The 24,170-nt window shown below is 34.6% G+C and overlaps 1 protein-coding gene across 1 annotated transcript in view; it reads right to left on the bottom strand.

The window, feature by feature from the left end:
• The window catches only part of LOC132556961 (multiple epidermal growth factor-like domains protein 6), a 29,276-nt gene extending 8,811 nt beyond the window's left edge, over positions 1-20,465 (bottom strand). The window contains exons 1-29 of the mRNA XM_060221425.1: positions 20,405-20,465; positions 17,675-17,911; positions 16,930-17,148; positions 16,494-16,634; positions 15,921-16,055; positions 15,328-15,462; positions 14,612-14,749; positions 13,806-13,940; positions 13,276-13,401; positions 12,394-12,531; positions 11,960-12,097; positions 11,461-11,598; positions 10,982-11,116; positions 10,631-10,765; positions 9,982-10,116; positions 9,496-9,630; positions 9,072-9,209; positions 8,493-8,627; positions 7,764-7,889; positions 7,288-7,422; positions 6,883-7,017; positions 6,502-6,636; positions 4,292-4,426; positions 3,795-3,926; positions 3,345-3,479; positions 2,515-2,661; positions 1,927-2,029; positions 1,657-1,727; positions 5-327 (exon numbers count right to left, since the gene is read on the bottom strand). Coding sequence (XP_060077408.1) covers positions 5-327; positions 1,657-1,727; positions 1,927-2,029; positions 2,515-2,661; positions 3,345-3,479; positions 3,795-3,926; positions 4,292-4,426; positions 6,502-6,636; positions 6,883-7,017; positions 7,288-7,422; positions 7,764-7,889; positions 8,493-8,627; positions 9,072-9,209; positions 9,496-9,630; positions 9,982-10,116; positions 10,631-10,765; positions 10,982-11,116; positions 11,461-11,598; positions 11,960-12,097; positions 12,394-12,531; positions 13,276-13,401; positions 13,806-13,940; positions 14,612-14,749; positions 15,328-15,462; positions 15,921-16,055; positions 16,494-16,634; positions 16,930-17,148; positions 17,675-17,911; positions 20,405-20,465 — 4,131 coding nt within the window. The remainder of the gene's footprint in view (positions 1-4; positions 328-1,656; positions 1,728-1,926; positions 2,030-2,514; positions 2,662-3,344; positions 3,480-3,794; positions 3,927-4,291; positions 4,427-6,501; positions 6,637-6,882; positions 7,018-7,287; positions 7,423-7,763; positions 7,890-8,492; positions 8,628-9,071; positions 9,210-9,495; positions 9,631-9,981; positions 10,117-10,630; positions 10,766-10,981; positions 11,117-11,460; positions 11,599-11,959; positions 12,098-12,393; positions 12,532-13,275; positions 13,402-13,805; positions 13,941-14,611; positions 14,750-15,327; positions 15,463-15,920; positions 16,056-16,493; positions 16,635-16,929; positions 17,149-17,674; positions 17,912-20,404) is intronic.
• Positions 20,466-24,170: the final 3,705 nt, after the last annotated feature.

The following is a 24,170-nucleotide window of genomic DNA, read 5'->3' as shown; positions in this document are numbered from 1 at the left end:
ATACCTTGAATTCGTCACTAATACGTCCAAGCTGTTTCTTAGTAACCACCGATTCCTCGAATCCTTGAAGTTTCATTTTGGTATCATAATTGATGGTTCCCGAACTAGGTTCTTCATGGTACTCGTTTAGACTAGCGGTGCTGCTCCAATCATACATTTCTTTCGAGCTGTTTAGTGAACGATACTCTCTCGGGACAGCGTCATTACAACTGTCCACGAAAAGTTCATTGTCGAACGAGTTTCGTGTCAAGCTGTTCACGTGGTAAGTCTTAGAACATGGAGCATTACTATCCATGCTATCTCCACGATAAATGACATTTCTGGATTCTGGAAAAGTCAATAAGGAAGATGTGTTGCTTTTCCCGAATTGTTCATTATTCGTTGACCTACTTGCATACACGAAAATTTACCTTGTTATTTTGCGTTAGATATTTGACTTAAATTGTCTTTGTTTTGCAATATTCGCGGGAATTACATTTCGTAATTGAAAATGACTATATCATTCATGAGCGATTACGTATGAATATTAACGATTTATTGATTTCTACTGAGGAAATTGTTAATTGTGTAAGTCTATCCATCATTGTGCGAATTCTATATTAGGTTGCATTTTATTTGAACATTAATGTCATCCACTTTTCAAGTATTGTACAATTGTTTGAAAATTGGTAATAACTCAAATTGTTGAATTGGTCTTGAAGACAGCTACTCTAATGATAAATAGATATTATCGATTTTAGAGAAAAAAATATTCGAAAATGAGGTTAGTCTCTAAGTTCCAAATTTGTGTCCATCAGTGGGTTTATCAATTTCTAGATTATTTGTTAAAATAATAGAAATAAATTATTCTGGTTATTTAACATGTTTGTCAACATACTAGATTTTGAAAAAATAGAACGAATTATTGCGATTTGACTGAATAGTGTCAAAACATTAAAGCTGCGATATATCCTAGACTTAGATGTCTACAGGTATACGGTGAAAAAAACCTTGACAGTGCATATGTGATTAGGATAACTTAAATTTGTATCTTTTAATATGAACTATCACTTTCGGTATCACTTAATAACAAAATATCGTGAAATGAGAATAGTTTCCAAGCAAAAGGCCAATAAGCAGAGGTGTCTTTCCTTCATCATTATCAAAACAATTGTCAGTATTTGATAGATATTTATTAGTTTGAAGTCAGTTTAAAGAGTAAAATTCGAAATAAATATGTTTTTATATTGTTATCGATATTATTTATATATCTTATTTTTGGTTTGGTTTTAGTGATAAATTAATACAACAAAAGATATTATGGAAAAACTTTTTTATTTAAAAATAAATAAATGACAGTTATTTTAAAAATACGTTAATTCAATATGATTTCAACATCATATTAGTAAATCTGATTTGTGACGTCAAATCAATGCAACCTATATATTCTAATACTGCTTCATAGAACGCCATTGAACACTATAATTGTAAGACACAACGAAAAATTGTCTATACATACATGGCACGGTATAAGTTCAATATATACATGAATGTCACTTTAAGTACATCACGCACAAGTACGTCGCAAAAGCTTTGGAAATCATTAAATTTTATAATGAGGAAAAGTCTTTGCGATTCATGTTGTCAGTCCTGATAGATATCAGTTGGGATACGTACGGGTTCTATTATCACCGTAAAGATTTGCAATGGAGTTCATCATTCGCTGTCGGTTTGAATTTCGACCTCTTCTGAAAAATGAAATGAAATGTTTGAGAGCATTGATATTTTGTGCTTTCCAAGTGGCAGAATCAAATAATATGTTTCATTTTATTATGTAGTTATCCATGTTTGTCTGTTTTCTGATGCATTAACATTCTTGTATCAATTAAGGTTTATATCGGACTCAGAAGTTGGAGAATGGTATTGTGTGAAGTTTATGTACGTTACCTGTGAGCCACAAACAGAACAACTAGAAGAACGAGCAACATCAACACCAACAATCCCACGGCCGCACCAATGATACCAGCGACGCTTACACTTGCATCCTCAACTGCAAAAAAAAAATTATATAGGTGATTGAACCCAAGATACACAAATGAATATCACCTTTCCATACATCTCTAGAATTAAATATAGTAGAGCCAAACAACGAATTAAAGTGCGTCGTACAGCTGTTAATCTTTCTAGACCTCGTCAGTGATGCTAAGGACCTACATTTTGAAACATGGGAGGCGACTGAGAAAATCGATTTAATAACTGAAAAAAACAGTCAAAATCTAGACAGGGAGGAGCGCTAGCCCGATAATGCAATGAATTTCGTAATTTTCAAATATCAGATAATTTAATGAAGTACATGTCGATATATATTAAGTTAACAACTATATTTGGACTGCAGGACTATGTTTATCATTTCGGATGTGGAGTAAAGAATCATTTTTTTTCCTTTATTCAAGTTTATTACTGAGGGTAACAATTTGAATAATGCATTGTTTTATTTATCAGTACGTTTCATCCAATCAGAAGCCGGTTACCTACCTAAAGCCGTCTGACACTGCGCGCCAGAAAAACCAGATTGACAAAGATCAGCTGGACAGGTACCGTTTACGTGGTGACATGTGACACTGTCGGAACACTCGCCGCATTTATTAGCACAGGCATCGCCGTAATAGCCCGAGTCACATACTGAAATGGAAAAAATCGTAAAGAGATATATGTATAGAATGAATTGTATAAAAGGTAGCTGAGTACAACTTTCCAATAAAAACCAGATATATATGCATTGCGTGACGAATAATGAATCGGCCGTCTATGCTATGTCAATGAATCTAAGGGGATATAGTGTTTAAATCTTCAACGCAACTCAGGAAAATTAAAACCATATTGAATAATTGGTGAAATTTATTTGAAGCGCACGAGCCTAATAATTTCGGAAAAATGAAATGGTCAACGATTGTACAAAAGTTACACAAATGAATAACACCTTTTAATACAGCTATATATTTAGATGGCGTTGACCCAAACAATGAATTAAACTGTATCATACAACGTCGTTTTAGGACTCGTCGGTGATGCAAAGGGCATAAATTATGAAGCCCAGAAAGCCACTTAGAAAAGTCAATATCTAGATTGGAAGATGCTTTAGCCTCATAATTTAATACATTTGATACTTTTTTTAATATTGGTTCAATTCAAAAGAATGTTAAGAAAATGTGTAACCTGAAGAAGTACTAATATTCCTTTAAACTTTCGAGCATCACAACTAACCAAATTAATCCCTTCAAACTGAAAAAACGAAACTGAAGTATTATCTTAAGCACTACCCCATTATGAGTAACTCCGTAACATGGTGATAAGTGATCTCTTACCTTTGCTACACGTATCTGCCTGCCAGCCAGGTAGGCATCCTCCACTGGGACACTTTCCGGTCACGTGGTTGCAGGTACCTGATGCACAGTGGCATGTCTTGGCACATTCAAATCCAAATCGTCCTGCCAGGCAAGCTGAAGAGTGTAACATATTCCATATCAATGAACATATTGACAATATCGATAACTCAAATAGAAGAACACGAATGAAAGTGTAGTGCAACACAATACGATATGCCTGTTCTAAAAGCTTAGCTATTTGGAAGTCCATTACGTAATGAATAATTCAATTTCTTATTTTCGTGTTTAAAATTGTAATTTTATGTGTATATCAATATATTTCCCTATTATCTGATATAATATGATTAAAGATGATCTCTCTCTCTATATGTAACAAAAACAAAAAATGCATGGATTATTCTATTTTGGACGTGTTCTTTTAAAACCTACGTTTGTTGCATTTTGGGGATGTCCATCCATCTTGGCACAATCCGGGACATAATCCTGATGTCGAATTACAGGTACCGAACAGACAGTGACACTTCTCAGTACAACTATCACCATGCGACCCGTTCGGACAAGCTAAACAAGCAAATGAAAAGATTTTATTTAATCTTTTAAGCATTTATAATCCATGACACTACATAAATGTACTTTAGAAATGTTATTAATTGTATTTTTAAAAATCATTTTTACTGAACAGCCATTGTGTACCCGAAGCAGTAGGTGGCGCCACTTGGGTGTTATTGAAAGCACCCACGACAAGAACATAGTTCCAACAGCAACATTTTAATGTAGTTATTTTATTTACATGTGTACTTTTTGCCGTCAAATATATCACGTACTTCATATGTACATGTCTTACATGTCTTGCATGTCTCCGCACATTTTCATCATTGTATTTTTTTTCTTTGAGATAGATATTACTTCAATGAAATGATATTTACGTTCGCTGCATGTCGGACGTTGCCAGCCAGCTTTGCACTTATTTCCCGGACAGATACCCGTATTAGGGTCACAGGTGTCAGTTTCACAATGACATTGTCTGCTGCAATTCGCACCAAAGTATCCAGCCGAACAAACTACAATTTGTTTTAAATTGACATATTAACAAAATCTTCCTAAAACACAAAGGCAAACTATAAATAACAATCACACAGATATCCTGGAAAAACTATAAAACAAATGAGTAAGACCTGAAGTTTCAGTAAGGCGTTAGCTGTATTTGTGTGTTGTAATGTTAGGACAGGACCTAGTATGTTGTGTTATCTGTAGTTATTGTGTGTTGTAATGTTAGGACAGGACCTAGTATGTTGTGTTATCTGTAGTTATTGTGTGTTGTAATGTTGGGACAGGACCTAGTATGTTGTGTTATCTGTAGTTATTGTGTGTTGTAATGTTGGGACAGGACCTAGTATGTTGTGTTATCTGTAGTTATTGTGTGTTGTAATGTTGGGACAGGACCTAGTATGTTGTGTTATCTGTAGTTATTGTGGGTTGTAATGTTAGGACAGGACCTAGTATGTTGTGTTATCTGTAGTAATTGTGGGTTGTAATGTTGGGATAGGACCTAGTATGTTGTGTTATCTGTAGTTATTGTGTGTTGTAATGTTAGGACAGGACCTAGTATGTTGTGTTATCTGTAGTTATTGTGTGTTGTAATGTTGGGACAGGACCTAGTATGTTGTGTTATCTGTAGTTATTGTGGGTTGTAATGTTGGGACAGGACCTAGTATGTTGTGTTATCTGTAGTAATTGTGGGTTGTAATGTTGGTATTGTATAGGACCTAGTATGTGTGTTGTTGTGTTATCTGTAGTTATTGTGTGTTGTAATGTTAGGACAGGACCTAGTATGTTGTGTTATCTGTAGTTATTGTGGGTTGTAATGTTAGGACAGGACCTAGTATGTTGTGTTATCTGTAGTTATTGTGGGTTGTAATGTTAGGACAGGACCTAGTATGTTGTGTTATCTGTAGTAATTGTGGGTTGTAATGTTGGGACAGGACCTAGTATGTTGTGTTATCTGTAGTTATTGTGGGTTGTAATGTTGGGACAGGACCTAGTATGTTGTGTTATCTGTAGTTATTGTGGGTTGTAATGTTGGGATAGGACCTAGTATGTTGTGTTATCTGTAGTTATTGTGGGTTGTAATGTTGGGACAGGACCTAGTATGTTGTGTTATCTGTAGTTATTGTGTGTTGTAATGTTGGGACAGGACCTAGTATGTTGTGTTATCTGTAGTAATTGTGGGTTGTAATGTTGGGACGGGACCTAGTATGTTGTGTTATCTGTAGTTATTGTGTGTTGAAATGTTGGGACGGGACCTAGTATGTTGTGTTATCTGTAGTTATTGTGTGTTGTAATGTTGGGACGGGACCTAGTATGTTGTGTTATCTGTAGTTGTTGTGTGATGTAATGTTGGGATAGGACCTAGTATGTTGTGCTATCTGTAGTTATTGTGTGTTGTAATGTTGGGACAGGACCTAGTATGTTGTGTTATCTGTAGTTATTGTGTATTGTAATGTTGGGAGAGGGCTTAGTATGTTGTGTTATCTGTAGTTAGTGTGTGTTGTAATGTTGGGACAGGACCTAGTATGTTGTGTTATCTGTAGTTGTTGTGTATTATAATGTTGGGAGAGGACCTAGTATGTTGTACTTTTATCTGTAGTTCTTGTGTATTGTAGTGTTGCGAGAGGGTCCAGTTTTTCCAATAAAATCTTTTTCGAGATTTTCGTAAAGGCATAAATTCATTTTGTTCCAGTATCTTGTAAAAACGCTATAATTCTAACCATCAGAATAAGTAAACACAACATCCTTATCATTGACTTCATTCTATGGAACAAAATGTCAAATTAAGCGAGTGGTCGAAAAGCGCAGTGGAAACGCATTCGCCTTTCACCTAGCCTCCGGAGTACGATTCTCGGAACAGAAGTGAAAAGGAAGGGGGTTACTTGCTCGACCGAGGGGGTTTTCCCCACGATTCGCCGGGTTCCTCCCACAATAGAAAAAAAAACCTCGGGCGCTTACATCCAGGTCAACAAATGTGATAAGTTGAAAAATTTTCGTAATTGTTGTAAAATAAATAAAGTATATGGATATATAATCATATGTAGATTAAGCAAAGTATTTTATCTACATGAATTCACAGTCTACATACGGTTACTACACGTGTTTCCGGTCCATCCTGCTTGACACACGTCACCAGGACAGGTTCCGTTGATGGTGTTACAAGTCGATTGATCACAGTAACATCTGTTTATGCAATTTTCTCCAAATGTGCCACCCAAGCAAGCTTGAATAAAAAAAAGACATCCATGAGTGTATACGTTATTATCTCATTTCTATAAAGTCTATTTAGTTGTATTAAAGGTATTATAACAAATGACACTTGCATTGTTTTGATTGTTACTGTATATGTAAGATACGGCTTTATAACAAACATAAATCTGGTGCCAAATTTTTTGAATGCTAAATATTCTTGCAACAACCAAGGTATTAAAATCAAGTTATTTTTTCAGGATAATTTTGTGACCTTCACCTTCATTGCAGTAGATGCCCTTCCATCCAGGCTTGCAGGCGTTTGTTGGGCATATTCCATAAATAGGGTCACATGCTCCACCCTTACAGTGGCAGCTTTCCTCACAGTTCTGACCAAACGTTCCCACAACACAGACTGGAGACAACAATGTTTGTATAAAAATTAAATCACAATTACGACATCGATTTAAGAAACAGAAAAGAGAATAAAACATATACGTAAGCACTTTTCTTTCATTGCTTCCAAGTATTTTTAAAGAATATATTAACCTGCAAAACAAGTCATTATAAATAGATTTAGAAGACAGGGAAGTAAAAAAAGGATTTGCCAAATACTACGTACACTTACTCTCATGGTAAAGTGAAAACATGGCGACTGCTTCAGTCACCAAACATTTATACTAACCTTCGTTACATGCTGTTCCTTTCCAACCACGCCGACATCTTCCACCCGCACAAACCCCGGTCACGTGATCACAGGTTCCGTTCGCGCAGTAACAATTTGACATGCATTTATCTCCCCATGTGCTAAAGCCACAGGCTGAAAAAAGAAATAATGCTTATCATTATCATATTCAGTTGTGAAACTGGGGTTAAATGTGACGTTTCCAAAGCAAATATTTACCAGTTTACTACAATTACAAACAATGAAACGCTTCCAAAACACTGACGTGAAAGGTCATAAAGGTCGATTGAAAGAAGTAGAATGGATATTTACTTTAAAATTTGGAGTGATCTGGCACGTGACAGATCGGTTATCGGAAAATAAACATAGCTACTAAAGAAGATGTTTTCTCTTCAAAAGAACTCTTTAATCTGAAAAAATCTGACTAAATGTACTTACGTATAAATAAAGTGATATCATATATTTCAGAAGCCTACCTGTATCACAAAGCTTTCCTTGCCATCCTGGACTACAAATACAAGAGTCATTGCTTTTGTCACACGCTCCGTTGACACACAGACACGTTCTGGAACAGTTGTATCCAAAAGTTCCACTGGGACAGGCTGCGTAATGGACAAAATTGAACAGAACAATTTGGAATTACTTGACATTGGTACAGTAAAATACCCTAACATACTCAAAAGCTATCCATTTAACAGCCATTCAGCTAAAGAATGTCATTTCTGTCTGTGACAACAGGTCTGGATAAGTCAATGTTTAGACAAGAAAGTTTGTTTTTCAAGAAATACGTCACTTCTCATATACTGCTATAATTTATGAGTAGTGATTCTTTTTAGTGTCTTTATATGATGACAAAAATTCAAAGTTTTCTTTGTAATATTTGGGTCTCCAATTTTACAGCAAAAATGTAAACATTACACAAGATATCACATACACTTTGAGGTTGTTAGTATTGTCACTTAATAAATTACAACATTATCTTACAGTGTTATGTGATTTCCAAGGAAGCTTTGGAAAATAAGCAGAATCTTTTTAAGAAGCCAAAAAATGATTATGTATAAAACCCCGAAATCATGATTATATGCTCATTGCTATATTATACTAGTAATCGTCTTCAAAACATAAACAAAGCCCTATTTACGACAAATCAGATGTCGTAACAAGGCATATATGTCGTAAAATACCCATCGGGTCCTATCTTTTACCTGCACTGCATGTTGGTCCCGTCCATCCGGGTCTGCAGATATTTCCGGGACACTTTCCATTGACTTTGTCGCAGGTACCCGTGTCACAGTAGCACGAATACTGGCAGTTGATTCCGAATGTTCCGGAAACACAAGCTACGAATAAGATTAAAGGATGTTTATGTTTTCTGAAATATTGCAACACTGAGAGTAGATTTACTAACTTATTTATACTAAGAATGTATAACGAATTGTGCATCAATGTAGAGTGTTCCTGTAATATTATAATGTATGGCTCCTGTTTTCGTGTACCGAGAAATCCATTTCGATTTTTGTGGTATTGTCAAAATTTCTAATCAAGAAAATTTCAAAAAGAAATAACAAATAACAAAAAAAAAAAAAAAAAAGAAAAAGGAAAATTATATAAGAAATATGAAAAAAGTAAATGAAACGAAAAGTTTAATAAAAATAAGAAAATAAATAAATAAAACAATTAAATGAAAGCAGTCAAATGAATGAATTGAAAGCTCCATTACACTATACCAAACAAATGAACAATGACAAAAACAGCAATATAAACAAACAAAAAAGTTTTCTTACATTGATTACACCTGTTCGAATACCAGCCAGCTTGACACTGTCCCTGAGTACATACACCGGATTTAGGGTCACATGTCCCTCTTAGACAGTTAATGCACTGCTGCTGACAGTTAAATCCAAACATCATGTCTGGACACACTGAGAAAAAAAGAAAGAAAAATATGAAACGCTAAATTTGCTTCAACTAAAAAATGTTGCTACATATCAAAACATAGAACTAGTATCAATTTTCAATTTATTTATTTATTTATGAGTGCGTTGGATTAAATAAAGGTATCAGCTGTTCTGTAATTATTTTTCTGAGAATATGTAACAGTACAAGGGTTCGTAATTTTAATATTATATACTACATGTTTTATAATAATTTTATTCTAAAAAATGGAAAACCTCGCATTGTTTCTCATCAGAAAGTTATATCACTTACATTCACTGCACGTGCTTCCCGTCCAACCGACCTCACATCGATCATCCTTACACGTGCCATTCACTGGATTACACGTGCCAGTCTCGCATTTGCAAATACCACTGCAGTTCAGTCCAAACGTTCCGTTGTCGCAAGCTACGAGCATATGAAAACGATATTAACATCATCTTAAAGCAACATAAATTTTATGACATGACACAGTTATTGCGAGATAGTGAGTAAAGTTGCTTCATACAACTTTATATGTTTATATTTATGTATAAAAATACATAAAAATACTTTTTTCTTGTTGTGTGATAAACCTCTTCAATATCTTGATAAATGAAATTTCTATCAATATGATTCTGCGCGAATCAAATAATCAAAAGATAAAATTATTTTTCGTTACCATATTTAGATAGGACCACAAACCTTGAATTTCCTTCAGAATACCGTTAGTCGAGCTTATTTAACACAAGATAATTTGGTGATGTATGTTTAGTTTACCTTGGCTACAAGACTGTCCCTGCCACCCAATCTGACAACCTCCAGTGGGACATATTCCGTTGATAGGCTGACAGGAGCCAATGGCACAGTAACAGGTACTTGAACAGTTCTCTCCAAATGTTCCATTCTCACAGACTACCATGTCAATTACATATTACATTAGAAAGTATAAGCTTATACATAAACTAAATACGTGTAATCATACATATCATAACTGCACGAAAGTAAGACGCTCCGTGAACTAAGAAAATGATAATTTTATAAAAATAACCCAGATGACTTACTAAAGGGAAAAAATATCTAAGTGTACATTGTATTTTACAATTTTTGTTACATTTATTATTCAATAATTGACATTCCTTAAAATAATCAAACGTAAAATTAAGTCAAATATATCCTTTATTTCGTTCTGTTGTCAACGTTCCAAGTTTAAGTATTCAAATATTATCGTTCTTATCATAAAAAAATCTCAGTACACTCAGTATAAAAAACCATCAAGTTTTACAAACAAATTGTATGCAAATATGTCCATAATGTTCATCATGGACTTCTTAATGACACTGCATGTCAAAAGATCCATATTTTAGAACTATTTTGAAACTAAACAACAATAAAGACATTTAATGACAAAATGGAAGTAATGACTTACTATCATTGCACGAGACACCTCTCCATCCATCCTGACAAGTTCCATCCGGGCATGTCCCATTCATTTTATCACATGTGCCAACTCGACAGTAGCATTCGCTTTCACAATTTTGTCCATATTTTCCGGAAGGACATGCTATTTATGAATTAAAAAAAACCACATTGTAAACGAAGATTAAACATGAAAATAACTAAATGTAGATTTTATTGTTCATGTGGTTTTACATGCACAAGAAAAAGTTGTTTTTTTAAAAATAGATGTCCACTTTCTAAACTGTTTTTCCGATTTCCCCCCTGATTTTTGCAATTATGCCAGTAATACTATCCGAATGCGTAAAGTATAGTTCTTGACCTTGGCTACAGGAGGCCCCATGCCAGCCACTCTGACAAATCCCGGTGTCACATGTGCCGTTGATAGGATCACAGATATTGGAGTCACAGTAACACATTTCACTACAGTTGCTCCCGAAAGTACCATTGTCACAGGCTGAAAATAGAAAAAAACAATTAACAGCATTCTTTCTGAGCTTTTTTAAATAATTATTTACTAAACGATTTTATGACATTTTCTACCATTTATCATCACAATTTTAAAAAAAATCTAGATTAATGAAACTGCAAATATATTATATTTTCGTAAATTGAATGATGTCACGTCGAAGGTAAACCAACGATCCAATGGAATTGTCATTTTTCATCTGTATTCGGTAAATTTCAGTTTTTGTCGTTTCGATATTGTATTTTGGTTAAATGGAGATAAATAGGGAACTGCATTTTTTGTAGTTTCATTGGGTTGTGATAATCATTTCATCCATGTTCTTGTCAGCTCACGTTTGTTGCAGAGAGCGGTCTTCCATCCGGCCTGGCATAACCCGGAAGTACAATTCCCAGTGTGGGGGTCACATCCTCCGTGTAAACAGTTGTCACACGTCTCACTACAGTTTCTACCAAATGTTCCATCAGCACACACTGCAAAACCAAGTCCAAAAATCATAAATATGAAAATAAACTGATAAAACATATAGCTAAACTCGAAAACGAAAAGACAATGCTTGGAAATGAGAAGAGTGAATTAGAAAAGGCCTTGAAATGTCTAAACAAATAGAGGCGTTCTACATCAATGTTTGTAGATCAAAGTTCGGGCTAGGAACGGTCATTATTCTGAACCGTGCCATGATTGAAATGAACCTAAAATGTGTCCCATGCACATAACGGCAAAACCTGAAGACTAAAAAGTCCATCAGCTGCATGTGTCTGCCATCTGTAATTCCAAAGATACACAACCATGCTCCGTCCAAAATTAATTTCTATTTCAAGGTCAATACTGTACCTTGGTCGCATTGAATCCCGATCCAGCCATCATCGCAATCGGTGCCATTCAGGCACGTGCCGTTCACGTGGTCACATGTTCCATCCAAACAGTGACACACTTGGGTGCAATTCAAACCAAAGGTGTCAGCCTCGCAAGCTAAAAACATATATAAAAGAGGAGTGTAATCGTTGTTTCGAACAGTACCGTTCGATATAACACAGGCGAGGAATAAGCAATGGTTGAACTAATATGACAACATTTAATGAGAAATTCGGTTGAACAAAAAGAATAATTGAAAGGTAAGTATAAGTTCTAGATTTTTCCTCATTCGAACCCCACTCCCTTCTCCTCGAAGAAGAAACAGCTACATTTGCTGCAATTAATCCCTCACCCTGTCCAGTAGCAGTGAATAGATGTATCACATTTCACGATGGCTTCTAATAGGTACTTACGCTCATTACAAGTCAGTCCCTTCCAGCCTGTCTCGCAGGGGCCATCCGAGAAACATAACCCATTGAAAGGATCGCATTCTCTCCCCTCACAATAGCAGGTCTCTCGACAGTCAGGTCCGTAAGTTCCTTTACTACAGTCTGTAAATAGCACACGACACGTTTATAGGTAGCAGTGACCTATATTCTATAAACTGATGTAGTTTTTTTCATTAAAGTAGTCTTATATGTTATTTAAGTAATTTGAATTTGGCCCCGATCTCAAAAATACCTCCTATTAATTAGTAATCACATGCCCTAGATGATGGAAACTGACCATACAATGGTGCCCTCCTTCCTCAGTGATGCTAGGAACCAAAAGAGTGAAAATCAAAACAGGTACTAGGAAAACCTTAATCTGAATGAAAATACAAATATATACAAGGGGATGTGTCCTTACCTTAATATGGAATATGTTTGGTAAGTTTTGGTGTTCGATATTGGTTAAAATATGTATATCTTCTCAAACCTTGTCTATAAGATTTTCAAGTAAAGTATCGTTGTAGTTGCTGATAGCTATTTAACTGAACAGCGTATGGGAGGCCCATCGCATGTCAATCAGAGCAATAAGGGTAAAGTATTTTGCCAAAGAACACAACCTCGGGACGATTCAGTGTCTCATGTTGCCCAGAGCATTGATCGAACCAAACACCTCGGATCTTCACCCACGGTTGCCTGGTTCGATGTTCTACCAACTACGGTTTCGGGGCCTCTAGAAACGTCTTCCAACAAGGGCCAGTCAATATGTTATATACATTTATACATGTAAACAATATAAGTAATTTCCTTTTAAAACAATGTATACACACAGATATAAGTAAAAAATGACGAACATCGTATACCTACTTTCACTACATGTCAGTCCTGTTCGTCCTGGCGGACATACACATTTGCCATTAACCGGTTCGCATGTACTGTTAACACAGTTGCAAGTACTTTTACAATCTGTCCCATACTTCCCGGGGGGGCATGCTTTATAAAACACAAATATGAATCATTCACAAATTCAGAAGATTGCTATAAACCCAAAAGAAAAAAGAAAAGGTCATGTGTAACAAGAGCGATAAATGTTTGTATAGAAACATTTTATCCAAATATATAATGTTAAATTTCAAAAGTACAATAAGTATGGCGAATATTTTATATCAAATAAATATTTCATGAAATAATCATTTCTATTGCAAAATATACACAAGCCTGTTTGTAAAAGTGCTAGTTTTATAATTGACCCGACAATAAATATTTACGTTAAATATATTACTTCCAACAAACATCAATATTTTACTGTGTAGTCTGATATTTACGTTGAAAGAAAAATCCTTGCATCCAAATTTTATTGAATATGATTTAAGATTCTAGTAAGAAAGTCATCTCACCTTGACTACAGGTGGCTCCAAGCCATCCGTCCCTGCAGAGATCGTCTTGACAAGCACCTGTTATCACATCGCAGGTTCCGTTCCTACAGTGACACGATCCGGAACAGTCTTGTCCGAAACTGTCTGCCGGACAACCTTCAGTAGGAAAATGTTATTTACAATCACGTTTACTTCATTCTATATATGTCACTGAAAATTGTACATATTTTAGATTTCGATTAAAATTTGTCTCAGTATATCTATATGTTCTAAATACTGTTCAGTTATGAAAACTTGTTTCTAACAAGTTTCTTCGAACATTTCAAATAATCAAGATTCTTTTTAAGATGAAAGTTTAATGTTTTAATGCTAATAGACATGGCAGAAACGACCATTTTTACAACATAACTATTAAATATAAAGTACTTTAATGAAACTTTACAAACAAATTGCTATGATAATAATGAGAGTCAATTTGTAACACCGGAAATGTTGTATGCTACACAAAGGCATATATTCTCTCGTTTTAAATATGACAATTATATATATATATTAACTTTTGTTACTCTTATATGAATGATACAAATATATATATATATATATATATATATATATATATATATATATATTGCCTTATTTTGCGACATTGCGAAACTAAAACCGGAAGTGGAAATTCGTATCCCTGAAGAGCAAACCCTCCATTCATCTTGCAACAAGACAGTTTCATTCAATACCTTACCGTCAAACCAGGAAATTAAAATAGATAAATAAAAACAATGATTAATTAACTGATTTAGTATAGACATCAACAGCGTGGAGTTACATACTTTCGTTGCAGAATTTCGTGGCCCATCCGACCTTGCACCTTCCTAGAGAGCAGACACCGAATTCTGCCTCACAACTTTCTTTTACACAGTTGGGGCATATTTCGCTACATCCAAACCCGAATGTTCCGCTCAGACAATCTATATAAGTGATAAAATTGTTCCTAAAATCAAACATCTTCACGCAAACATATAGTGATTCTGTTTTGCTTCTAATGACTTGGAAACATATATCTATGTAGCTTTTTCTTTTATTTGATGCACGTGAAAACAGCATTTTTATAGAATTTAGATGAAAAAAGAAGATTTATTTTGTAATGAAGATGTAAGGTACAGACTTTTGAAACATTCTTTACCAAAACATTGATATATTTTTAAATAGAATAATCATTTCCTGCTGAAAGTATTATCCTTTGTTGAAACGACCTTCTCATTTAGTGTTTTTGTTGAAACGACCTACTCATTCAGTGTTTTTGCTGAAACGACCTATTCAGTTAGTGTTTTTGTTGAAACGACCTTCTCAGTTAGTGTTTTTGTTGAAACGACCTACTCATTCAGTGTTTTTGCTGAAACGACCTATTCAGTTAGTGTTTTTGTTGAAACGACCTTCTCAGTTAGTGTTTTTGTTGAAACGACCTACTCATTCAGTTTTTTTTTTCGTTGACAAAACAGCATAAGGAAAATCTACATGATATTTATGAGATGAAGAGTCTACTAACCTTCACTACACGTGGGGCCCACACGCCCTCGTCCACATAGATCTCCAGGACAAGTTCCGTTTATCGGATCACAGGTACCTTCTGCACATCGGCAACTTTGACTGCACATGGACCCGAACGTTCCATTGGGGCACACTTATGACAAATTCAAACACATTTGATGAAACTTACGATATAGATAAACTGTATAAGAGCGCTATATGGTATCATCACACCTTTATACTAACGATCAACAGCAATTATTTAAATCTAGCTAAATTCATAACACTAGATATACGCTTGTGATATTGTATAAAAGACTCATAATTTGATTAGTTTCGTTAATCATTATTTTTCAGAGTGAGAATTGTTGGGTTTGGATATTTTTTCTTCTGTCTTCGCGAATTTACAATGAATTTAGAAAAAACTTAAAATCGCTAGGAAGTTTACCACTGATATTGTTTGATGAGTTTAGAATATTGCTGAAAACTTCAGGAGATGCGTGAGAGTATGGATCTGATCTCCAACCTTCTACTACTTTTGAAAGACATTTTAGGAGGTGATATTTGAACGCTTTACAAACTCTAAATGAAATCGACTCGTGATTTACGAACCTGTACTGCAGTTTAGACCAATCCAACCCTTACTGCATATATCGAATGGACACTGTCCAGTCACGACATCACACTCGCCAGTCTCACAGTGACAAACACCCTGACAATCTTGTCCAAATGTCCCGTTAGGGCAGGCTGGAATTCAAAACAGTACAGGGAGAATTTCAGAAGAATTTTCTTATGGCTGTGAAAAAAACACTGAACCTATAGATAATAGACATTGTTGCTTTTTGTTGAAATTAAATACCATTTAAAACATATGAATTTTCAAACAGGAATGTGGGAAAAAACACAGCATGTAAATTGCTAAATGTACATTAAGTTTGTTTATGTTTTGGTTCCTTTGAGTGTTGTATATCAGTATCATCATAGCTTTGGAAAGGTTATCACTCAATGAAATAGAGTTATTTCTTCCCCTCCAGAACATACAAATCGATAAGACAGGGAACAATATTCATGAAAATAAGTGTACTTTCTTATTATCCAGAAATCGTTAGAATTTAAATCATATTCCTTTGTAATCACGAAAATTCAAACCTGCGAAAATGACTCATTTTACAGTATTTTACTCACTCTCATTACAAAATTCTGACGTCTTGCCCAGTTCCTCACATCCGAACCAACAGGTACCGGTTTCTGGGTAACATAATCCGTCCCTACAGTAGTCGGGACAGGGCTGGTCACAGTTATCTCCCCATGTGCTGTTGCTACATCCTGGTATTTACAAACGAACAAACAGATTAAAACTATTTGTTTGTGGTTTGTTCCTCCTCGGATCGAAAAAGATTGTTGAATTTTAAGAAGATGGTGTTCACATACGTTGCAGAATTCTTCGTAATGTGCTTGGTATTGATATAATTCTATAATTAGATTTAAATACAGAAGAAGAAAAATAAGTGTATATTTTCCGACCTCAAATAATTTTATTATTTATTCATTTATTTAACTATTTTATTTACTTAATTATTTTTGTATTTATTCAAGTAAAGTAGTAAATATCCCATATTACCATAAACCTCCAGTTCACACAGCACAATTATGATTACGCCTTTCTTTCCAGGGGCGTGCGAACGCTCATCTTCAAATGTGACGTAACGTCCTTTTGTAAGACAGTCGAAAGAGACGGTTTTCTCTATGTTTTGGTCATTTGACTGATGGAAACACAGCTTCCCTTGTTTATATTGATCGGGTGTATCAGACACATACACTTTAGTGCCTTCTAGTAAAACTGCAAGAAAACATCAACTTAAAGATATATGGCACCATTACGGGACTATGAACCTCTTTTCTTAATAAGTTCCACAAGCAAAAACAAAACAAGAATAATTAGGTTTAGAGTTTTTCAGTAAAAAACTTAAAATATCTTGAACTGTTATTTGAAATATGTTTTTGGGGTTGGTGTTTCGGCCGTGGAAGCCTTTGTTATGTTGTAGTAGATTGTGGCTTCCTGACTGAATTCCATTCAAAACAATTTCTCATATCGTTGTGCAAAGTGTCATATGGAGGGATGGATACTTTTCGTTTTTACACGCCATTAATATATACATAATTTGAATCAACGAGTCTAGACTACTGCAATTTATTCAATTTTGCTAAGATCACTACATATTCAACAGCCGCTTTATATTTTTCTATATAAAGTTTCCGTTCTTTACATTGGAATACCAAGGGGACGACAACTCTGCACGAAAATTTAATAATGTTATTTTTAGTAAATGATAACAGACAGTATGTTACATATAAATAATACTTACTTCTTGACAAAACATCTACCACAATTTTTGTCACGATAGATTCTTCCACCAAATCTACCTGCCACAATGGGAAGGTGTTGGTTCCAGTTCCATTTGCTATACAAGAGCACTTCCATGGGTTACCACCCGCATACCGATTCCCGTCTGTAGCGAAACTTTCATTACAATAACCGAACTTCGGATCCACGAACTCCTGTTGTGTGTTCTGATAAGTTGGTTTATTTAATGCCAAATTAACTGTGAATGAACAAAAACATGCATTAAATGAATATATATATATACATTGTTCGTTGTTTTCTTACACTTATTAGAACCAAAACATTAATTATCGTTTCTTTTATCCAGTGTTACACGAAATTAATGTCTTGGGTCATTCTTGTAACCCCTGTTGTTGCAATGGAAAAGCTACTCGCGCCTTTCCCTCATGTCGATGATTACCGAAAATATCCGACAACTCCAGAATCTTCTGTATACAAAAATATTGTCGATTGAGTATGTTAAATTGTTTGTTCGTGAAGCAAGTTGTTTATTAACAGATTTTTTTTACTTAGTGCATGACAGACCAACTTTGACTGGTATATTGTATAACAGGCTACTTACGAATTGATCCATATATTGTCATTCAAGAGACTAATTGTAACCTCCTCTACTCATCGACAGACATTCAAACATCCAGATCATAACATCAGTAAACATTGTATTGTCGAACTTAGGGTCAAACCTATTCATCCTTTTTGAAGTACACATGTTCTACATTCTTCGTAAAACAACGGTTGATAACCTTTTTTCATACTGATGTCACGGGATTGACTCAGGGAAATGAACGGAACGCACGAACGAACGAATGAATACCTTCCTGCAGCTGGGATCCATTCGAATCATAACAGCGATTTTTTTCTTTAAATCGGTCACATGTACAAAATATTTGGTATAGTTATATTATCAACACTGACAACTTCTCAACGTTGCCAATACCTGGTGTGTCATAACTGTGACAAATAAAACAATTTTACACATTCATGTATAGAACTGGATGTTTTGTTTGTTTTTTTTTTATTTCCCCCTAAATTAGTGGTAGCAAAATTAGATATTTAACACTCTTTGGTTCAACAAATTTTGGAAAGGCTATCGAATATCCGTTATAGCTTGTTTCATAGAAATCATATTCAAAGCGACCTAACTGACGATTTTCTATGTCTTATTTCATTAAAGTCATGACATTAACTTTAAATCTATAAAAATGATACAGAATATCGCAGGCGAAAAAATCTTTTTAAAAAATCAACATTTTTATTGTTCTCTCAGACACACTTACGTCTATAACAAGCAATCACATAGGATATAGCAAATTTAAGTTATATTTACAAAACTAAGCTCGATTTCGTTATTTTTGATTCACTGGTCAATAGTATAGCCAGCGGTAATTTAACAGGCCCGCCTATCTCCCATACTGATCACACTGACCAGCGGTCATTTCGTTATCGATGATCATCGGTCGGCACGCATCTACATCGGATTCCAGTGACCTGCGTAGTTATAAGGGTAGTCGATCAAGCTATGAATTAGCTATCGATTTTTTCCCAGATTGTGAGAACATTTGGTATTATTGCAAAATGTATCAAGCTAAGTTATGTAGAACTCTCCACTTGGAATCACAATCTAATTATACATAAATGCTTCTATGTAACCCAGAATAAGTATACTTACTTTAGGGTAAAATAAAAAGAAAATCCGTTCAGAGCTTTCGACTGTTAAAGCTTTGTTTTAAGGTGTGGTACTCATTTTCGTGTTTCTAATTTAGTTATAACAAAAAAATAAATAAATAAAACAACAACAACAAAACAAAAAAAGAAACAAAAACAAATACAAACAAATAAAAAAAACCCCATAAAATCTCGTGGATGATTATTGCTTAATAAATTTGAAAAATATTATAAATTTGAAAAAAATACTGTATGTACTTCACATATAAAGATAGATGTGTGCACGTAACCTTCATGATGGTCTCAGTTTCTGCAGTCTTAAATTTCACTCGATATTTCAGCGTAAAAAATGCAAGTGTTAGTATTTTTAATTTTTATTATTCTTATCACAAATATAGAAAATTAGATATTTTCATCCATAAAGTACTAATACATATTCATCATATTCCAAGAAAATACTCATTAGTGCTTTAAAACCTACATATATGATGTGCAATGAACCGAAAGTAGTTAAGAAACTATCAGTGTAAATAAATAGAGCTCGTCATAGCTGATTGACTTGGCTAAGAAATTCATAATAATGCGAACGAATTAACGAACGAGTGAAGGGACGAACGAACGGACAGATGAAAGAATGAATGAATGAATGAATGAATACTAAGTTTTGAATTTCATTGTGTTCTGGTTTCAATAGTTTAAATCAGTTATCGCCCTTGTTGATGGTTATGTAAGTATTTTCTTTATATTTTCTTCCCCAAACCACAAAAATAAAACATCGAAAAGAGATAAATATTGCGTATTTTTAAAAAAATTATTCTATAGCACTACCTATGTATAATATAACATATAAAAGTAAAGGAAGTGAAATTTACATTACAGAATTATTTGTTTATGTAATTAACCATTCATTCACTTTCATACTATCAAACTGATGTAAAGGTAAAAATTCCATTGTTCTAAGCACATTCAGAAAATAGCATATCATAAATGAAAAATGAAAAAGTAATTAAAGCATAAAAACACTTACCAAAAGCCGAAGAAACTGTGGATAAACACACTAGAAACACAAATCTAGAGAGAGCGTCCATCCCTCTCGCTCCGACCAGCGGTCAAGGGTACTTAGTGAGGTGTTGTGTTCCGACAACAGGTGGTCGTAGTGCCTAGATGGCCTGGAGACTTACAAATGATGACTTTCATAGATAACCGGAGACATTGTAGTAAACATAACTTTTATTGTACTTTTATAACACAACATTGCCTTATCAATAAAGGCGATATCTTGTTAACAAACTTCCTATCATCTTTGTTTGTCCAGTGATCAATATCGTTCTAGGTATGTCTTAGTCAAAAGTTTCTTTAAAAAAACATCAAAGAAAAAACAAAACGAAACGAAATAATAATAATAATGTATACATCAAATAAATAAACAGATAAATAAATACATTAACAGGCTAGTAAAAAAAACACACAAAAAAAAAAAAAAAAAAAAAAAATAAAATCTAAATAAATAAACGTGTGTTAAATAAACGACATTCATACAGAAGTAGAGTTAACATTTATTTACGAAGCGTACGAACATATGGTAAATAGTTGCAGCTAAATGAAAACAACGCTTGATAACCGATGCATTTCAGTGATATAATGAAATATAATCCATCACGTATTTATTTTATTTTTGTCGTCGGTTACATGAAATGTGTCCCTTTCGAGCATCTTATGATAATTAAGAGAATCATAAGGTTCTCGGTATCTGCCTCTTTTTTAACGAAATAGAATAATTATCCTGAAATCCTGAAACAATGATAAACAGTATTTTTTCCAAACTCGATTATAACATTGTTATAAGTTACGTATGAACACACATATACATGATATAAAGCGAGAACTATTGAATAATTCCTCGTGAGTGAAATAATTTCAGACTGGTACCTGTGGAATCAAATTGCTTATCCGCATCATACCCATTAGATATTGTTCACCCGAGGTAAAACACTCACAGGTGTCATTCCAAATATTTTTACGATAAGACAAATTTACCAGTAGAGCCTCGAGCAAACTGTCTGGCGAATTTTTTCAACCCGAATGGTATATAGAAGCCCGAAATAACATCGCTCTGTGTCGAATTTTTCTTATATACAACCAATGAAAAAAGGTAGCTTGTTAGAAATCTATTTTCGTTTTAAGTCGATCCGTGGCGTTTCATAGTTTAAATTGACCAGATGCGAGTCGTTTATATTTTACCGAATATGTAAAGCTTCTTGCTGACCCGGAATGTGTATTGTTTCATGTATTTTCCTTTTTTGACGTTTCTCATTAAGTGGATATATTTCATTTATCTTGTACCTCTTGGTTGGCCTGTGTTAAGCTGTGCATGGTTATTTCTTACAATCAGATATGTATGGTTTCAAGAAACGTGAACGAGTACATTAAGTTGACAGAACACGTGTCGTTTTATATAGGTATATCTGTTTTGCTATAAACTTTTGGATGAATGACTATTCCAGTTGACCGGACGTATGTCATACCTAGGTGACCGGAAATGTGCCAGTTCCTATTGACCTAAGTAGGGTGTTTCCCTATGTCGGATTCCAATGACAACAGGTGATAGAAAACAGCTCTGGATTAAAATGCGAGACAAGACACCGAGACCGCATGTGTACGGGTCGAGATTGGCATCATACCTTCTGGGCACGCGCAGCACTCCTTAGTGCGCATGACAAACGCTTTCGGGTGTTAGTAGGAATTCAACGTATTATGTATAGCTGTCACAACAGGGTTATCACGGATCCCTGTTTTAATTGGAAATCTCATAGAAAATACATATTTTAACAGCTATGAAAACAAAATCACTTGCATAAAACTTACAAGGATAGGGGGAAAAAGGACAATAAAAACAGCAACCCTTATATACACTGTTGCAGAGTCGAAAATTAATTGTGATATAATTATCTTTAATGTTTGTTTTGAACGACAGGATGGTACCATGAAAGAAAATAAAAGCATTTCGGTATTCTTCTTAAATGTTGCATATTTTGAAAGACTGTTAATTGTGTCTCGCAATTGTTATGGTTAAAGACAGACCGTCGGTATACCTGTATCTTTTAATTATCTAGAATAGATTCCAGGGAAGCAAAAATACATCCTGGTTACTTAGAATAACTTATGGTATAAATTTACTGTGTCGATTTCCTTTTTATTCTATGAAATTCCATCACAAAATGATTTGAAGTATTTTGAAAACGGAATGAAGTACTACTATAGAAGGTCCAAATTAGGCTCCGATTGCTTGTAAGATTATAGAATACTCCGGCAGGGGAAGATAATTATCAAAAGGTCTTATATAAACATATGTAGATTCAAAGGGGCCAGATTTCGGAGGTAAAATAAAATGAATAAATGAAAAAATAATAAGAAATAATAATTAACAAAACAAAAAAATAAAAAATAAAATAATAATAACTTGTTACCACTCCTGGTCCTAATTCTTTATCTAATACCTACATTTTTGCACACTGCTAAAGAAAACAAATATTCTAAGCGTATCTCGTTGAAACTAGCACTCGATTTCAAATACGGTAACTTACTTTCAATTTTAGTGTCATCCTGATGCTAACACTCTTACAAACAAAACGTTCCTGTCTATATTAAAGTCATGACAAGATTTAAGAAGTGAATGCTTTAAAAGTGAAATTCCAGAACAATGCCATTTACGCTGAATGCTTCATTAATAAACAGGCTTTGGAAAAAAATTTGCGAGCTTTCGAAAACATCTGTTTCCTAAATCAAACATTCAGTGCAAATGACTGACGACAAGTCACCCTTTGGTAAATGGACGAACGCGTAAGGTCAGGTGTGAAATATTTTCGTCCCAAAAGTATTTTTATAATGTAGTCTGATGGACGATTGATATTTCTTCAATTCTGCCTCTTGTTGGCTGATAAAATGGGGTCATAAAGATGACTCAGCTGGAATCCTCCCCTCCCGACACACACACCTTCCAGTTCTCCTCCCCCCTTATTCCACATGGATTCCTTGATCTTTCTATGTTTCGAGTTATCCCCTCCCATCAGTACCCTCGTGTAACTGCTGTAGCTCTGTATGTTGGCATGGTCTATGAGGGTTGATATATTACATTTGTTTCTGAAACTTTCCTGCTGTTGCTTGTGAAAACTTTGGTTTTCGATTTTTAACAACGTCTGACAGATGTTCCGAGATGCGTGTCCCAAACTGTTACAAATGTTGCAAGCATGTTAATAAACCACGCCCATTTTGCATTCTTTCGCCACATTGTCCTTGGAATACACTACCAGTAGTTCATTGGTATTCTATAGGGACATTTGGGTGCTGATGCAAAGTTTTCGCAAAACTGCCATCAACACCTCCTTGCTCATTCTGGTATATGCCGTGCTCGACTCCGTGTCTTCATCACCTGTGTACAAATTGTATTGGATAACAGCTACTTTTGTTATATCATTTTAAGTTCATGTTAAAGTAAGTATTCAATGGCTGAAGGAGTATTTCCAAAGTAGCCTACATGTCCAGTTTGCTTGTTTTTTCTGACAGACGAACATGACTTTGTATAAATACATTGTACATTGATCAGCCGATATTTGTCATTATCCAGTGACAACGACTTCAGTCTCAGTTCCTCGTCTTTCTTGTTCGTTACGGAACTATTTTCTTATTCTTACGTTGGTTAATAGGTAATCGATGATATCTGGAGATATAGAACTGAACTCTGGCCTATGTCTGCTAGCTCGTCTACGTTACCTATGCTTTGTGATCAGTTAGGT

The sequence above is a fragment of the Ylistrum balloti genome, unplaced genomic scaffold (genome assembly GCF_031769215.1).
Source record: "Ylistrum balloti isolate Yb309-2 unplaced genomic scaffold, AGI_CSIRO_Ybal_v1 Utg370612, whole genome shotgun sequence".
Lineage (NCBI taxonomy): Eukaryota > Metazoa > Mollusca > Bivalvia > Pectinida > Pectinidae > Ylistrum > Ylistrum balloti.
This window is presented reverse-complemented; position numbering and strand designations above follow the sequence as displayed.